Source organism: Cricetulus griseus, chromosome 5 (assembly GCF_003668045.3).
Source record: "Cricetulus griseus strain 17A/GY chromosome 5, alternate assembly CriGri-PICRH-1.0, whole genome shotgun sequence".
Classification (NCBI taxonomy): domain Eukaryota; kingdom Metazoa; phylum Chordata; class Mammalia; order Rodentia; family Cricetidae; genus Cricetulus; species Cricetulus griseus.
Genome location: NC_048598.1, coordinates 104,019,908 through 104,036,100, shown reverse-complemented (window position 1 = coordinate 104,036,100; position 16,193 = coordinate 104,019,908). Strand labels below are relative to the sequence as shown.

General features: G+C 41.1%; 1 protein-coding gene across 2 annotated transcripts in view; it reads left to right on the top strand.

Moving 5' to 3' along the window:
* Nucleotides 1-11,959, top strand: part of Cpsf2 (cleavage and polyadenylation specific factor 2) — a 31,356-nt gene extending 19,397 nt beyond the window's left edge. For both annotated transcript variants that reach the window (XM_027419152.2, XM_027419153.2), the window contains exons 12-15: nt 422-647; nt 1,973-2,272; nt 3,848-3,982; nt 8,764-11,959. In XM_027419152.2, coding sequence (XP_027274953.1) covers nt 422-647; nt 1,973-2,272; nt 3,848-3,982; nt 8,764-8,856 — 754 coding nt within the window. In that variant the 3' untranslated portion in view covers nt 8,857-11,959. The remainder of the gene's footprint in view (nt 1-421; nt 648-1,972; nt 2,273-3,847; nt 3,983-8,763) is intronic.
* The last annotated feature ends 4,234 nt before the right edge of the window (nt 11,960-16,193 follow it).

The following is a 16,193-nucleotide window of genomic DNA, read 5'->3' as shown; positions in this document are numbered from 1 at the left end:
TGTACATTTATATGAAGAGACATTATTTCCTGCCTTTTTAATAAATCTAGTAGCAGGTGGGAGAATGGTGCAGCTGAGAAGCTAATTCTTCTGCATATTACTTGCTTCATGAAATGTCCTCCTTGACTTAGACATTCTAATGTTTGGGGGTAGAAAATTTTCAGGACCAGAAGTAGTCAAGAAATTCTTTCCTTTCCTGCATAGTCCAGTTAATACTGCCAAGAAGTGATTATTTTGGAATTTGAATCATCAGAGAACAAATGGTTTTTTGTTCAGTGATATCTTTTGTGTATATTCTTAATTGGGAGTCATACTGTAACATGCATTTTACAATTTCTCCTTATATGCATTTCTTTCCTGATGGTAAAAGCCTACTTTTAGAGTTAAGAAAGTGAGCTTGAATAATGATATTTAATTACAGAGCCAGGGTTACTTACATAGACTATGAAGGACGTTCGGACGGAGACTCCATTAAAAAGATCATCAATCAGATGAAACCACGGCAGTTGATCATTGTCCATGGCCCACCAGAGGCCAGTCAGGACCTGGCCGAGTGTTGCCGTGCATTTGGTGGGAAAGATATTAAAGTGTACATGCCAAAGCTACACGAAACAGTTGATGCCACAAGCGAAACGCATATCTACCAGGTAAATATGTTGTCAGTGGAGCCATGGGGAAGTAGACATTGCTGTTGGCACACTAGCTCATGTACATTAGGAATATGGTGAGTGAGATGGGTACAGCTCCCTACCCTAACAATCCCTAAATTCGAGATGTTTAAACCAAATAAATCAAATGCCCCTAACACTTACTCATTTGGCAGTGTGTAAGGTGCTGGGAGATAAAGAAGAGGGCTCCTACTCAAGTTTGGAGGTTTGGAAAAGGTTTCCTGGAAAAAAAAAATGACAACTAAACAGGCTTTTTAAAAAAAATAATTATTTTTATTTTATGAGCATTGATTGGTGTTTTCCCTGCATGTATGTCTGTATGAGTGTGTGAGATCCTTTGGAATTGGAGTTACAGACAGTTGTGAGCTGCCATGTGGGTCCTAGGAATTGAACCCTGGTCCTCTGGAAGAGCAGCCTGTGTTCCTAACCACCAAGCCATCTCTGCAGCACCCTAAACAGGCTCTTATTGGATGTTTAGCTACTTTGTCAGGACAGACAGCAGCAAAGAGTGGGGAAAGAGTGTTCTAGTCAGATAGACAACTTTGGCCAAAGTACCAATGTGAGGGAATGATAAGCATTCTCAAAATCAAAAACATACGTCCATTTCTTCATTATGAATGGCAGGGTCTGGCTGTGTAGCCCAGGCTAGTCTCAAACTTGATTCTGCTGCCTCAGCCTCCAAAGTGCGAAAATTATAGGCATATTCTACCATGCCCAGCCTCAAAAAAAAAAAAAAAAAAAAAAAAGTTTTTTTAAAAAAACTCAGCAGATGTCGTAGTTCTCCTAATTGAAAGAAACAGTGTGGCTAAATGAAGGAGAAATAGTCTTATCTGGAGATAGTGACAGTGAAGGTAGGCGTGACATCTATATCTGGAAGAGGTTAGAACTTGCCCGGCAGAAAATCATATCGGGTATGTAAGAGAAAGAGACATGGAGGTGTGAAATTAATGGCACATTCCAGAAAGCACAGCAGCCATAGCTGCACAGATGGTCATCTGAGCACTAGTCTTCATTTCAATGATCACACTAGAAATACTAGAGGTGGCACCCCAGTGTTAGTATCCAGGTGGGTGTGGGACGCCGTGACTCTGTTGTACAGTCAGATTGACAGTCTTATTTTGGAAAATGGCCAGGGATTCTCAAGCCCTTACAGATAATTGGGTCACTGTGAAGAATGACAGCCTGAGGAGAGAGATTTTCAGATGTTGATCATATTGCCAGAGTTAGAAAATGGCAGAAGACTATGTTTGATTTGTTAACCTACACCCTCCCTTTGTTAACCTCCCCTCCCTTTGCATATCCAGGTACGATTAAAGGACTCGCTTGTCAGCTCCCTTCAGTTTTGTAAAGCTAAAGATGCCGAGCTGGCTTGGATAGATGGTGTCCTAGACATGAGAGTTTCCAAAGTGGACACAGGAGTTATTTTAGAAGAAGGAGAGCTCAAGGATGATGGAGAAGACTCTGAAATGCAAGTGGATGGTCCTTCAGATTCCAGTGCCATAGCCCAGCAGAAGGCCATGAAAAGTCTGTTTGGAGATGATGACAAGGAATTGGGTGAAGAGAGTGAGATCATCCCCACACTGGAGCCTTTGCCACCTCATGAGGTCAGAGGTCGCTGCTTTCTCTTGTCTCTACCTTTTAGTGGCCCTGGGGCTTGATTGATGGTCCTCAGACATGCTAGTCACATGCTTCTCCATTGAGCCACACCCCCAGTCTGTCTGTCTCCCCACTTGTCATCCTTCTAGCTCCCCTGTTGTGATTTTAGCTGTTTAAAATACATTGTGTGGGGGCCAAATTTGGAGCTCTTACAAAAGATTACCCAGGGCATGTATCTGTGTGTCTCAGTCTTTGCAGCTAGAGGATGATAATTTAAAGAAAACCTTTACCAAATCCTTTTTTAATTATTAAAATTTTTCAGGTAGGATGCACAATGTTATACTTTATTCATTCATTCATTTTTGAGACAAGGCTTTACAGTGTTATTATTTATTTATTTATTTATTCATTTATTTATTTTTGAGGCAGGGTTTCCCTGTGTAGTTTTTGAGCCTGTCCTGGAACTAGCTCTTATAGACCAGGCTGGTCTTGAACTCATAGAGATCTGCCTGCCTCTGCTTCCCGAGTGCTGGGATTAAAGACATGCGCCACCACCGCCCAGTTTATTATTTATTTTCAAACAGAACTGTTTTGTGAATTCTCTCTTTCTCTTCTCCCTCAAGCCCTGGCCCCTCCTTTCTGCTTTCCTGTCACGAGTGTCATATCACTCTCCCTTGGCTAATAATGCAGTCGTTCGCGATCTGTGTTTTTAGAATGGATTTTGAAATACGGAGTCTGTGAGGCTCTCCAGTGAGGAGATGAGAGTGTACTAAGAGTGCCATTTTTCTGTGTTGTCGGTTCCATTCAAATCACTTTGGTTTGATGCAGTTAAATGTCTTCTTCCACTGACTATAACTTTAATGCTGGCCTAGGAGTTACATGTTCTCAAGAGGGACCTAGTTAATTAGAAAAGCTCCTAGGTGGTGAAACTAGAGCAATATTAATGCTGTAAGAGTCCTACAGGCTTGTTAAGTGAAGTCTTTAGTTGCGATAGAGATAGTACTTTCTGCTGGCTTCTGATACAGCACTACCCTTGAAATTGGGAAGAGGAGGAAAGAGGAATTTTTTCTCTGTACTAAAGCAATAGTACCCTCCAAAGCACGTTCAGAGTAGGCAAAACTACTTGCCTTTCTGGTTCTCAGCCTGTAGTACCCATTGCAGACTCTCTGAGGAGGCAGGAATGTGGAAGTGGGATTAGGAAAGACTTATACTCTGAACTAAACAGGGGACTGGGGCCTGGAAGTGAGGTTTCAGTTCAGTTCTGCCTCTTCACACTCTCATTGACCCCTCCAGCGAGTGGGTGGGTGAAGAGCATAATATTACCTTGAGTCTCTGTTATAGGAGGCATGACTAATGAAATTGTGAAACATCAGAAAATGTGAAGGGCTTTGTAATGGTAAGTGACAAAGTAGAACCCGAATAACAAAACTTAGAATGTAACTGACAGTCCTGAAATGATCTGTCAAAGGATTGAGGGAGTAATAAAAATATCTTAGAGACCATGCAGCCCTCTACTTTATCCAATACAGCTTTGTGCCTACTGTTTAACTGATGTTACTCTTTCCCCTTTGACTTTATTCAAGGTTCCTGGACACCAGTCAGTTTTTATGAATGAACCAAGACTGTCTGACTTCAAGCAAGTTCTTTTGCGGGAGGGGATTCAAGCGGAATTTGTAGGGGGAGTACTTGTCTGCAACAATCAAGTAGCAGTCCGCAGAGTAAGTTTATTTTATTATTATTATTATTTTATTTTAGAAACAATCTTTTTTTAGGTATCAATCCCCCCATTCCCTCACATTCCCATCCTCCCTTGCCCCCACTGGCTCCCCCAACCCACCCCCACCCACTCTCCAAGGGTAGTGGGGCCTTCAATGGGGATTCATCAAAGTCTGTTATATCATTTGAGGGAGAGCCTAGGCCCTCTTCCATGTATCTGGGCTGCAATAGTATCCCTCCATAGGAAATAGGATATCAAAGTCCATTTGTACACTAGGGATAAACACTAGCTCCACTGTTAGAGGTCCCATAGACTGCCCAGGCCTCCTAGCTGACACCCACACTCAGGGGGCTTGGTTTGATCCAATGCTGGTTCCCCAGCTTTATGACTGGGGTCCCTGTACTCTCTCTAGGTCAGGTCAACTGTTTCTGTGGGTTTCTCTTACATGGTCTTGGCTCCTTTGCTCTTCCATCCTCCCTCTCTACAACTGGATTCCAGGAGTATGGCTCAGTGCTTAGCTGTGGGTGCCTGCTTCTGCTTCAGTCAGCTACTGGATGAAGGCTCTAGAATAACAATTAAGGTAGTCATCAATCTTATTTTAGGGGAAGGGCATCAAAGGCCGCCTCTCCCCTATTGCTTAGATTCTTAGTTGAGGTCATCCTTGTGGATCTCTGAACATTTTCCTTATGCCAGATTTCTCTTTAAACCTATACTGGCTCCCTCTATTAAGATATCTCTTTTGTTGCTCTCTTCTATTTCTCTCCTGACTCAGTCTTCCTGATCTCTCTTGTTCTCTTCTCCCCTTCTCTTTTTTGTATCTTTTCCCTCCCCCTCCCATGCTCCCAATTTGCTCAGGGGTTCTTGTCCCTTTCCCCTTCTTCAGAGGACCATGTGTTTCTCTCTTAGGGTCCTCTTTGTTTCCTAGTTACTCTGGTGGTGTGGATTGTAGGCTGGCAGTCCTTTGCTCTGTCTAATATCCATATATGAGTGAGTACATACCATGTTTGTCTTTTTGTGACTGGGTTACCTCACTCAGGATGGTTTCTTCCAGTTCCATCCATTTGCCTGCGAATTTCAAGATTTCATTGTTTTTTTCCACTGAGTGGTACTCTATTGTGTAAATGTACCACATTTTTTTTCTCCATCCATTCTTCAGTTGAGGGGCATCTAAGTTGCTTCCAGGTTCTGGCTATTACAAACAATGCTGCTATGAACACAGTTGAACATATGTCCTTGATGTATGAATGTGCATTCTTTGGGTATATGCTGGATCTTGAGGTTGACTGATTCCCACTTTCCTGAGAAACCACCATACTGATTTCCAAAGTGGCCACACAAGTTGGCACTCCCACCAGCAATGGAGGAGTGTTCCCCTTTCTCCACATCCTCTCCAACATAAACTGTCATTGGTGGTTTTGATTTTAGCCATTCTGACAGGAGTAAGATGGTATCTCAGAGTGGTTTTGAGTTGCATTTCCCTGATAGCTAAGGATGTTGAGCACTTTCTTTTTCTTTTCTTTCTTTTTTTTTTTTTAAATACTTTATTTAACTTTATTTTATGTGCATTGGTGTAAGGATACTAGATCCCCTCGAACTGGAGTTACAGACAGGTGTGAGCTGCCATGTGAGTGCTGGGAACAGAACCCGGGTCCTCTGGAAGATCAGCCACTGCTCTTAACCACTGAGCCATCTCTACAGCACCCCCTATTTATTTATTTATTTATTTATTTATTTATTTTTGTTTTTTCAAGGCAGGGTTTCTCTATATAGCTTTGGAACCTATCCTGGCACTCACTCTGTAAACCAGGCTGACCTCGAACTCGCAGAGCTCTGCCTGCATCTGCCTCCCAAGTGCTGGGATTAAAGGCGTGCGCCACCAACACCTGGCTGTTGAGCACTTTCTTAAGTGTCTTTCAGCCATTTTAGATTCCTCTATTGAGAATTCTCTATTTAGTTCTGTACCCCACTTTTTAAATTGGATTGTTTGGTGTTTTGGTGGCTAGCTTCTTGAGTTCTTTGTATATTTTAGAAATCAGCCCTCTGTCTGATGTGGGGTTGGTGAATATCTTTTCCCATTCTGAGGGCTGCCGTTTTGTCTTGTTGACTGTGTCCTTTGCCATACAGAAGCTTCCCAGTTTCAGGAAGTCCCATTTATTAATTGTCGATATCGGTGTCTGTCCTGTACCAATTCGTTCAAGGGTACCTCCCACTTTCTCTTCGAAGAGGTTCAGTATGGCTGGATTTATGTTGAGGTCTTTGATCCATTTGGACTTAAGTTTTGTGCATGGTGATAGATATGGATCTATCTGCAGTCTTCTACATGCCAGCATCCAGTTATGCCAGCACCATTTGCTGAAGATGCTTTCTTTTTTCCATTGTATAACTTTACCTTCTTTGTAAAAAATCAAGTGTTTGCAGGTGTGTGGGTTAATATCCATTGGTCTACCTGTCTATTTTTGTGCCAATACCAAGCTGTTTTCAGGACTACAGCTCTATAATAGTGCTTGAAGTCAGGGATGGTAATGCCTCTGGAAGTTTCTTTATTGTACAGGATTGTTTTAGCTATCCTGGATTTTTTTGTTTTTCCATATAACTTTGCATATCGTTCTTTCAAGGTCTGTGAAGAATTGTGTTGGGATTTTGGTAGGGATTGCATTGAATCTGTACATTGCTTTTGGCAAGATTGCCATTTTTACTATGTTGATCCTGCCTATCCAAGAACATGGGAGATCTTTATATTTTCTGCTATCTTCTTTAATTTCTTTCTTTTTTTTCAAGATTTTATTTATTTATTATGTCTTCTGCCTGCATTCCAGCAGAGAGCACCAGATCTCATTCAAAGTGGTTGTGAGCCACCATGTGGTTTCTGGGAATTGAACTCGGGACCTCTTGAAGAACAGTCAGTGCTCTTAACCGCTGAGCCATCTCTCCAGCCCCCTAATTTCTTTCTTTAAAGACTCAAAGTTCTTGTTATACAGGTCTTTCACTTGTTTGGTTAGCATTACCCCAAGATATTTTATGTTGTTTGTGGCTATTGTAAAGGGTGATGTTTCTCTGATTTCTTTCTCAGCCCATTTATCATCTGTATATAATATAGTAGGGCTACTAATTTTTTTTTTTTTTTTTTTTTTTTTTTTTTTTTTTTTTTAGTAATGTTGTATCCTGCCACTTTGCTGAAGGGCTAGAGTAGTAGATATGTATTGTTTAAATCTGGTTTTGTCTTGCTTCCCCATCTATAGTGATTGAAAGCTTTGCTGGGTATAGTAGTCTGGACTGACATCTATGTTCCCTTAGCATTTGTAGAACATCTATCCAGTACCTTCTGGCTTTCAGAGTGTCCATTGAGAAGTCAGGTGTAATTCTGATAGGTCTGCCTTTACATGTTACTTGGTCTTTTTCTTTGCTGCTCTTAATTTTTTTTCTTTATTCTGTAAGTTTGGTGTTTTGATTATTATGTGCCGATGGGGACTTTTTTTTGTGGTACAGTCTATTTGGTGTTCTGTAAGCTTCTTGTATTTTCATAGCCATATCCTTCTTTAGATTGGGAAAGTTTTCTTCTATGATTTTGTTGAATATGTTTTTTGTACCTTTGAGGTGGGTTTCTTCACCTTCTTCTGTACCTGTTATTCTTAGGTTTGGCCTTTTCACTGTTTCCCATATATCCTGGATATTTTGTTAGGGATTTGTTGGACTTGAGATTTTCTTTGGTCTATGACTGTATTTCCTAGTGAGTCTTCAACACCTGAGATTCTTCCATCTCTTGTATTCTGTTGGTTATACTTACATCTGTCGTTCCTGATCATTTACCCAGCATTTCTATTTCCAGCATTCCCTCATTCTGTGTTTTCTTTATTGTTTTCAGCTTTCAAGCCTTGAACTGTTTGAATTGTTTCTTTCACTTGTTTGGTTGTTTTTTCTTGGCTTTCTTTGCATTCTTTAAGAGATTTGTTTATTTCTTGAATTTTTTGGTTTGTCTTTTCCTCCATTTCTTTAAGGGATTTTCTCATTTCCTTTTTGAGGGTTTCTATCATCTTCATAAAATTGTTTTTAAGGTCCTTCTCTTCTGCTTCATCTGTGTTGGGATGTTCAGGTCTTGCTGGTGTAAAGCCCCTAGATTATGGTGGTATCATATTGGTCTTTCTGTTGTTGAGTGTGTTCTTATACTGTCGTCTTCCTGTCCCTTCTTCGAGTGGGTACAGGTGGTGTCTCTCCCTCTCCTCTCGTCTCCCGGTGGGTGTAGGTAGGCCAAGACTTCAATGTCAGCAACTCCGGATGGTCCGGCCTCTCCTGGTGTTCTCCTCACTCAAGCGGAGGGCGTAGGAGGGCTAAGACTCAAGTGGAGGGCATAGGGGTTCCCAAGGCTGAGGTGTGGCCAGACTCTGGGTGGTCCGTCCTGCAGGTGGCAAGTCTGTAAGTTTATTTTTAGAAATGGCTGGGTTGAAATGTGTGTTTGCTTCTGAGGCTTTGTCATATTTATCTATAGTTCTAATAATTTCCTAAAACTGAAAACCAGCCATTTACATTCATAGTGTTGGCCTTAAAGACTCATAACAGTGATTTAAATGCACGGCACATAATTTTATAGTCAATTTTTATTATTTGAATCCTCTGACATTTATGTGTCTGTAAAAACTTATTACTACTATATTGTACCTATATTCCAGAGTTAGGGGAACCCATTTCCTGACCAGTCACAGTCAGTGTTATAGATGTTGCTTATTGTTTCTTCATGTTGATGGACAGGAGATGTACTAAAAAAAACTTTCTAAACTGTTTTTCTAGACAGAAACTGGACGCATCGGATTAGAAGGCTGCCTTTGTCAAGACTTTTATAGGATACGAGACCTTTTATATGAACAGTATGCCATTGTGTAAAGGACATGATGTCAGGAAGTGTCTGCTTGACCTTTCTCAGGAAGAAAGGGTTCTCATCTGAGGCTAAGCTTTCGCTGTCTTGTTTTGTAACATACAAAAAGAGTCTGCAAGAAAACGTGAGCATGTATTAGATTTTGAAAAATAAGAATCAAGGGCCTGGGGTGTAGCTCAGTGGTAGAGCTCTTGCCTAGCATGTGCAAGGCCCGGGATTTAATTCCCAGTACTGAATACAGAAAGAAAGAAAGAAAGAAAGAAAATGTAAATAGAACCCATTTTGTAAATGCTCTGCCTTGCAGAATGCTAAAGGCCCAGCGGAAAGACAGGCCCAGAGCTGAAAGTGTTGATTTCCTCTGCAGATCCCTTGCTCCAAAGGGTTCATTACTTGAAAAAAAACAAAAAAACAAAAAAAACAAACAGTGCAACCTAGCAGCCCAGTTCATGGCCTTACAGAAACTGGTATGCATGCATTTTGCAGACAGTTTCTTATGTTTTCTGGAATGAACAAGGAGAATTGTATAGAAAGGATATGCTGTAAAAGAGACAGATAGAAAAACTGGGGAAACAACAACAAAAGTGCATTGTGCTGTTAGACCGTTTTGAATTCTGATATGCAGTTGCCTCCGCATGGAGTCTCTGCTGTCTACCTTCAGTGTGGTATGAGGCGGCACACGTTTAGTTTAGAAATAAATGTTTATTTCTCCCATTTCTTGTTTATGAAGATTTTTTGTTGTTGTTCAATTTGAATTTCCAACCTCATCATTTGAATAAATGTCATCTAAAAGAAAGCCTTGAAGCTGAGTGTGGCACGTACGCCTGGAATCCCAGCAGCACTCGGGAGGCTGGCGTAGGAGGATTGTGAGTTAGAGGCCAGCCTGAGCTACCTACATAGTGAGTGAGACCCTGTCTCAAAAACCAGCATAAAGAAAGCCTAGTGTCTTACCAGTTCTGCAGATATTTTGTTTAGACACAACTATTAGCCAAGCAGCTGTATTTGAAACTGTCCAATGCTCTCTTTGTAAAAAAACATGTTGACCCTCACATTTTTATAAGGTAACAGTATAATTTAACTAAAGGGTGTAAATGTGTTCCTTTCTTAGCCTGTTTTCTAAGGTTATATAAACAGTGGTTGGATTTTATGCTTATTACTACAAAAATAGTACTGAACTGGGGTAATTGCCACCCTTGATACAGTTCAAAGAATCCTGCTTAAGAGTAAAAACTGAAAATAATGCAATTCCATTGACTTGAACAATGAACCATGTTGTCCCATTGCAACCTGTTGTTTTAGTTCTTAGAAGGCAGCGTACTCAGGCAGTCCTTGCTGCTTGCTTAAGCTTTAAGCCTTGCTCTCTGAACATAGCATTTAGAGAAGCCTTGATCTTGTTTAACCAAGTGATCTACTGTCAGGCTAAAATTAGCCTTTTATTCAGTTTTATGTGCTAACAGAGCCTTCTGTTGTAGATTACAGCGCTGAAGCCTTTGGATACTGAAAAGCAGTTGCAGAGATGAGTGTAAAGAGTATGTTTTCTTTTTAGCAGTCACGATACATTCCTCTTTTTCCTCGTTACTATATAGAGGAAGCCTGTAATTCTATTTCTATTCCAGGAGAAGAAAACCTGCAGTTGTTACATGGTATAAAGTTTCTGGCTGTATCTATTCCATGGTAATACTTTTATCTAAATTATTTCTTGCCTAGTCTTTCTGCTGTCCTATGAGCAGGAATTAAATTTCAAAGTACTGCTTGAAGATGGCTGTTCTACATAATGCCATTAGAGAACAATATTTCTGCCTGTGTCTAGATGACATTATCCTAAAATTCCTGAGATGGAGAACTTCATTACAGCCTCGGCTACTTAGGAAAGAAAAACATGACTTTTAAAGACAGCAGTGAGATGGATCATGAGCGCAGATCAGCTCTGAGAAGCAAGAATACATACAGCATGTGAACTGTCAGCCGATAACCGCAAGGAGCTTTCTTAAAAAGAAGTTTTTATGGCATGATAGCACATGCCTGTAATTTCATCACTTCATTCAAACTTGGTTTAAGGCCAGCCTAGACCACATAAGATCCTTCTCAAAAGAAAGAGAAAGGGTCTGGGGATATAGCTCAGTATATCTAGCATGTGTGAGGCCCAGGTCTGAAGGTTGAGGGCTGCTTATTGTATTTGTTTCAGTGCAATTATACACGTCAAGTATTGTTGCAGTTGTTTCTATATTTCTGTGGATCAATAGGTTACCTAAAACAATAGCTTAGAAAACAGTTTTTGTATGAGGGGCTGTTCGCCTTTTTTTGTGTTTGTGTAGTTTACATACCATAAAATATTTAATCTTAAAATATACTGGTTTTGGTGTATCCAGAATGTGCAACTGCTACTATGTAATACCAGAATACTTTTTATCATTCCATAAGGAAACCTAGTAACCTTTGCACTCCATTTTCACTTCTCCCTAGTCAATCATCAATCTTTCTGTCTCTTCTGGACATCTCATTAAAAAAAAAAAAATCATGCAACATGTGGCCTTTTGTGTCTTCTTTCATTTCAATTGTTTTTCAAGATTCATTAATGTAGTAATGTGTTAGCATCATTTTTGTTTGCTTTGAGGCATGGTCTTGCATTGTATAGCTCAAGCTGGGTTCAAGCTTATAATCCTCCTGCCTCTAGAATGCTGGGATTTATAGGTGTACACTTTCAATATCCGTTTTATGGTTATTTGATTTGACACTCCTTTGTTTCGGTGTCATGTCTGTTCATCAGTTGATGTACATTGAGTGGTTCCCAGTTTCTGGCTGCTACAAAAAAAAATGTTGCTTTGAATGTTCTTGTACAAGATTTTTTAAAACATAAGGATTTGTATTTTAAATTTTCTTGTGTGTATGCTTAAGAACAGGATTCCTGGGTCATATGGTAACTGGTTAACCATTTAAGGAACTACAGACTGTCTTGGGGAGTAGCTGTGCCATTTCGTGTTCCCATTGGCAGATGTAGAAATGTTCTGTTTTTGTCACATGTATTCTTGACTCCATCTTCTATTTTCACCATCCCTAGCATGTGAGAAGAGGTTTTGCTTTGTATTTCCCTAATAAACAATTATGTTGAGCGTGCTGTGTTTCCTGTACTTATTGGATGTTTATGTGTCTTTGAGGTAATACCTCTTCGGCTCCTTTGTCCATTTGTAAACTGTTCCTTTGTCATTAATGGTTAGAAGTTTTGTATGTTTTCTAGATACTTCTATACATGAGTGGTAAATATTTCTGTGGCTTGTCTTCACTTTGTTGGTCATGTGATTTTAAACAAAATTTATAATTTTAAGGTCCATTTTTCCCCTTTTTAATTACCTGCATTATTGGTATCATTCTTAAAAAGCATTCTCTTATTTTGAATGTTTTAATTTATTTGGTGGTGGGGGCAGTTGCACAATTGCCAAAGCATGTGTGCAGAGGTCGGAGGACAACTTGCAGGAGTCCATTCTCCTCTTCTACCATATGGAACTCAGTTAGCAAACTAAAGTTGTCAGGCTTGGTGACAAACACTGCCTGCTAAGCCTAAGCCATCTTGCCTTTAAAAACCATCCTTAAAAAACTTTATCCAAAGTTGCAAAGATAGACTTTTTTTCCTAATGTTACAGTTTCAGCTCTTACAGGTAGGTTTTTGTTTGTTTTTTAACCAATGTTAAATTATAAGGTAAGCAGGTAATTTCATTTTTTCCTGCATGTGGATGTCCAGTTGGCCTGGTATCATTCGTTGTATTTCCTATCAGATTATTTTGCCTTGTTGAAAGTTGGTTGACCAAATCCAAGTTTGTGTCTGCCCATCCAGTTCCGTTTCATTGATCTCTGTGTCTTCGTGCCAGTGTTACACCATCTGGACCACTTCCTGTTTGTCAACTGTGAGACGGGACGTTTGAATCCCCTAACCTGCTTCCCTTCAGGACTTTCTTATCTGTACGGACTCCTTTGCATTTCCATGTTAATTTTGGAATCAGTTCATCAATTTCTGCAAAAAGCCCCATCTTAATAGGAATGGGTGGTGGGGGGCGCTATTGAAATGTATTACTTCAAATCTTACAATGCAGTGTCTAGAGAGGTCTTCATAGAATTTATCTAGTCAAACGCATATTGATACTGAATGAATAAAGCTATGGGATAGGAAGGATTTGTTTGAGAGGCACAAGGCTGGTTCTGGGCAGGGTTGGAATAGGAGGCCAGCTGTGGAGAGTCTAGTACCCAGAGTCGGGCATGGCAGCACCCTCCCCCTCTTAGTTTCCTGGCATGCAGATGCCCAAGCAGAAGAATCGGCAATCCACAGCCAGTCTGGATTCCACAGCAAGACTGACCAAAAGAATCCAGTGTGCCATGTCAGTTCCTTGGTCTCTTTACTTTGCTTAGAGATAATGCCTCCAGTTCATCTGCTCTAAGGACAGCACCTGATGGGACTCTAGCATGAGGAGATTGACTTCCATCATGTCACAGCCGCTAAAGGTGAGAAATAGTGTGCAAGCCTGTGTTTCCCTTTTGAGTATTGCTCATCATGTAAGGCAAAGGGTGTCAGTAGGGATCACCAATTCATTGAGAGACAGATGGGTTTGAGGGATACTAAACCCTCCTGGATACATCTTACAAGTCTTTCTGGGACTTGACCTCACTTTGTTGGTGAGAGAACAAGGGAGTGAAGACGCAGGGAAAAGGCAGGACATACTGCAGCAAGTTCAAGTGAAGGCTGAACTTCTCATTTCTAGCCCTGCTCTTAAGCCACTAACGTTTATTTTTGAGAAACTATCCTCAAATCAAAATAAAAACAGGACTTCGATAGAATTGATGAGATAAGGGTGGTTGATAATGCCAGTTCCTTTCAGTATGTATTTTGGGGGTCAAAACAAAACAAAACAAAACAGGATGCTCCTTACCACACATCACTTCTCAAGAAATGAACATTGATAAAACCACCATGTCATGTACAGTCCCCATCCAGATGTTGCTATTATTTGCAGCTGTTTTTTTCTAAGCACAAGCAAAACATGCACGTGAGCCGTCTGTTCACTTTCCTAGCCTGGCACTGGAATTGGTGAGCCAGCTGTGCCGCTGTTTCTGTGATGGTTTTGAGCTCCTGGAGGTAATGCTGTGAGTGAGCTCACACAGTCAGAGTTGCTCACACCAGCAGCTCTTCCAGATCCTTGATGCTGTGGACCAGGAGCTTCTGGAAGCCACTAGGTAGCATGTGTCCAGTTTTCTTGTCCCATAACCGACGCTGGGCATCAGGCTCTGGCCCCTCATCTCCTTTCACACCATGTTGTCAGTACCTGTGGATTTCTGTCAGTTGTACCTAACTTTGATCTATTGGTCTGACTTGTGCCAGATGAAGGTGCTTCTGGGTCCTCTTTTTGACAGTCTTGGGTTTCACCAGAGGTTGGAAAGGAATCACAATGAACGCCTCACTGGAAATAGCTGTCATTTGTTTCTCAAGTGCTCTTCTAATACCTCCCCCTATTGACTACTTCAATTTAATTTCCTTTAGTCTCCTTCAACTGGAGCACTGGCTTGGTTTCTCTCTCATAGGCTGGGCATTTTTGAAGAGTGCAGGCCAATTACTTTACAGAATGAGCCTCACTGTAGCTTGTGGGATATTTATTAGTGATTAGATTGAGAAACACCGCCCTGTGTTTATTATGTCAGGAAGTACATGGATCAGTTTCCCCGTTACTAGTCATGCTAAAGTTTAACAATTGGGCATGCTGTCTTCGGAGTTTTCGTTTGGTTGGTTGGTTTTGTTGTTGTTTGTTTGTTTGTTTGTTTGTTTTGAAACAGGTTTTCTCTGTATAATCCTGGCAGTCCTGAACTTACTCTGTAGCCCAGGCTAGTCTCAAGCTCAGAGACCCGCCTGCCTCTGCCACCCAAGTGCTGGGATTAAAGGTGTGTGCTGCCAGCAGCTAGCTGCTGTCTTCAAATTGTCTTAATTTACAATTAAGAAATTAATGCATGCCTCTCCCACCACATGGTGTTTTGATATGGTAAGTGAACACCACAGGTACTTATTAAGGAGGAATAAGTGGGGTAGGGGGCGACTTTGAGACTATTGTAATCTTTCTTTTCTCAAACTTGATACTCTAGTTTTAACATCCATTAATAATTTTTATTTGAATCACTTATTGCCAAGTGGCAATTGTGTCATTTTACCATTGTGTTTGCATTTGATTGACATTCCATCTGTCAGGTAGTTTCATCATCCCATGCATTCCCATCGGTAGGCAACACTGTTTCCTGCTTTATATCTGCAGGGCTCCTGAGTACTTGTAGGCAAGCTATAGCATCCTCACATGTTCTCCATGCTCCTTGGAATACTTTGTTACATTTCTGGTGACTCCAGGTGTCATCCGGAATGCTCGGTACCCCAGTCCTGGGGCAATGAACCATTTCCCCACAAACATCTTGGCGTAAGAGTTGAGAGTGATGCTGGACTGAGCTTACTTGCCAGCTGTGCTGACACTGCTGCCGTGTCCTTTTAGTGAACCAATTTGAGAACTTACCTGTGGATGTGTACCTGTTTCTTCACCCATCAGTGGCCATTCAAACCTACAGGTCCTGGGCTCTCATTTCCTTCACAGGGCTTATTCTAGTCTTCCTAACTCCTTAATGTTTAAAAACCCTGCCCTCCACAGGCCTCCCTATGGGCTGGTTCTTTGCTATGAGCACCTATGCATTACTGCTCAAGGACCACGTTTCCCCGATGGTCCCAGTAGCCACCGGCACCTACCAGCCAGCCCCACAGGGGACATCCTCAAGCTGACACCTTAATCTCAGCCCAGGGCTTGGACTGGTGAAATAATACTTAACTCTGGAGGTTTCTACTCTGGAACTATATATAGCCTGTGAACTTCCATTTGGTCTGTCTGGGTTTTGTTTGTTTTTTAAGATTTATTTTGTTTTATGTGTATGAGTGTTTTGTCTATATGTATGTCTGTGACCATGTGGGTGCCTGGCACCCACAAGAAACAGGAGTGGACATCAGATCCCCTGGAACCAGAATTACAGATGGTTGTGAGTCACCATGTGGGTGCTGGGAATCAAACCTGGGTCCTTTGGAAGAGCAGCCTGTGCTCTCAACCACTGGGCCATGTCTTCAGCCCTCTGTTTTGGCTGTTATGTTAAATGTTTTCCTCATAACTCTCACTCCATCAGTAAGCCTTATATTTATTGTTTGGGCAAGAAGCAAAGATAAAATAGTGGTTGGTGTGGAGGGGGGCTTGTTAGTGGAGGAACAGATGAAAAAGAAAGAGCTGTAGTGATCTCAGTCTGGCTTTCTAAGCTAGAAAACATTAGCAGTTAGAGATCTTAAGTAATA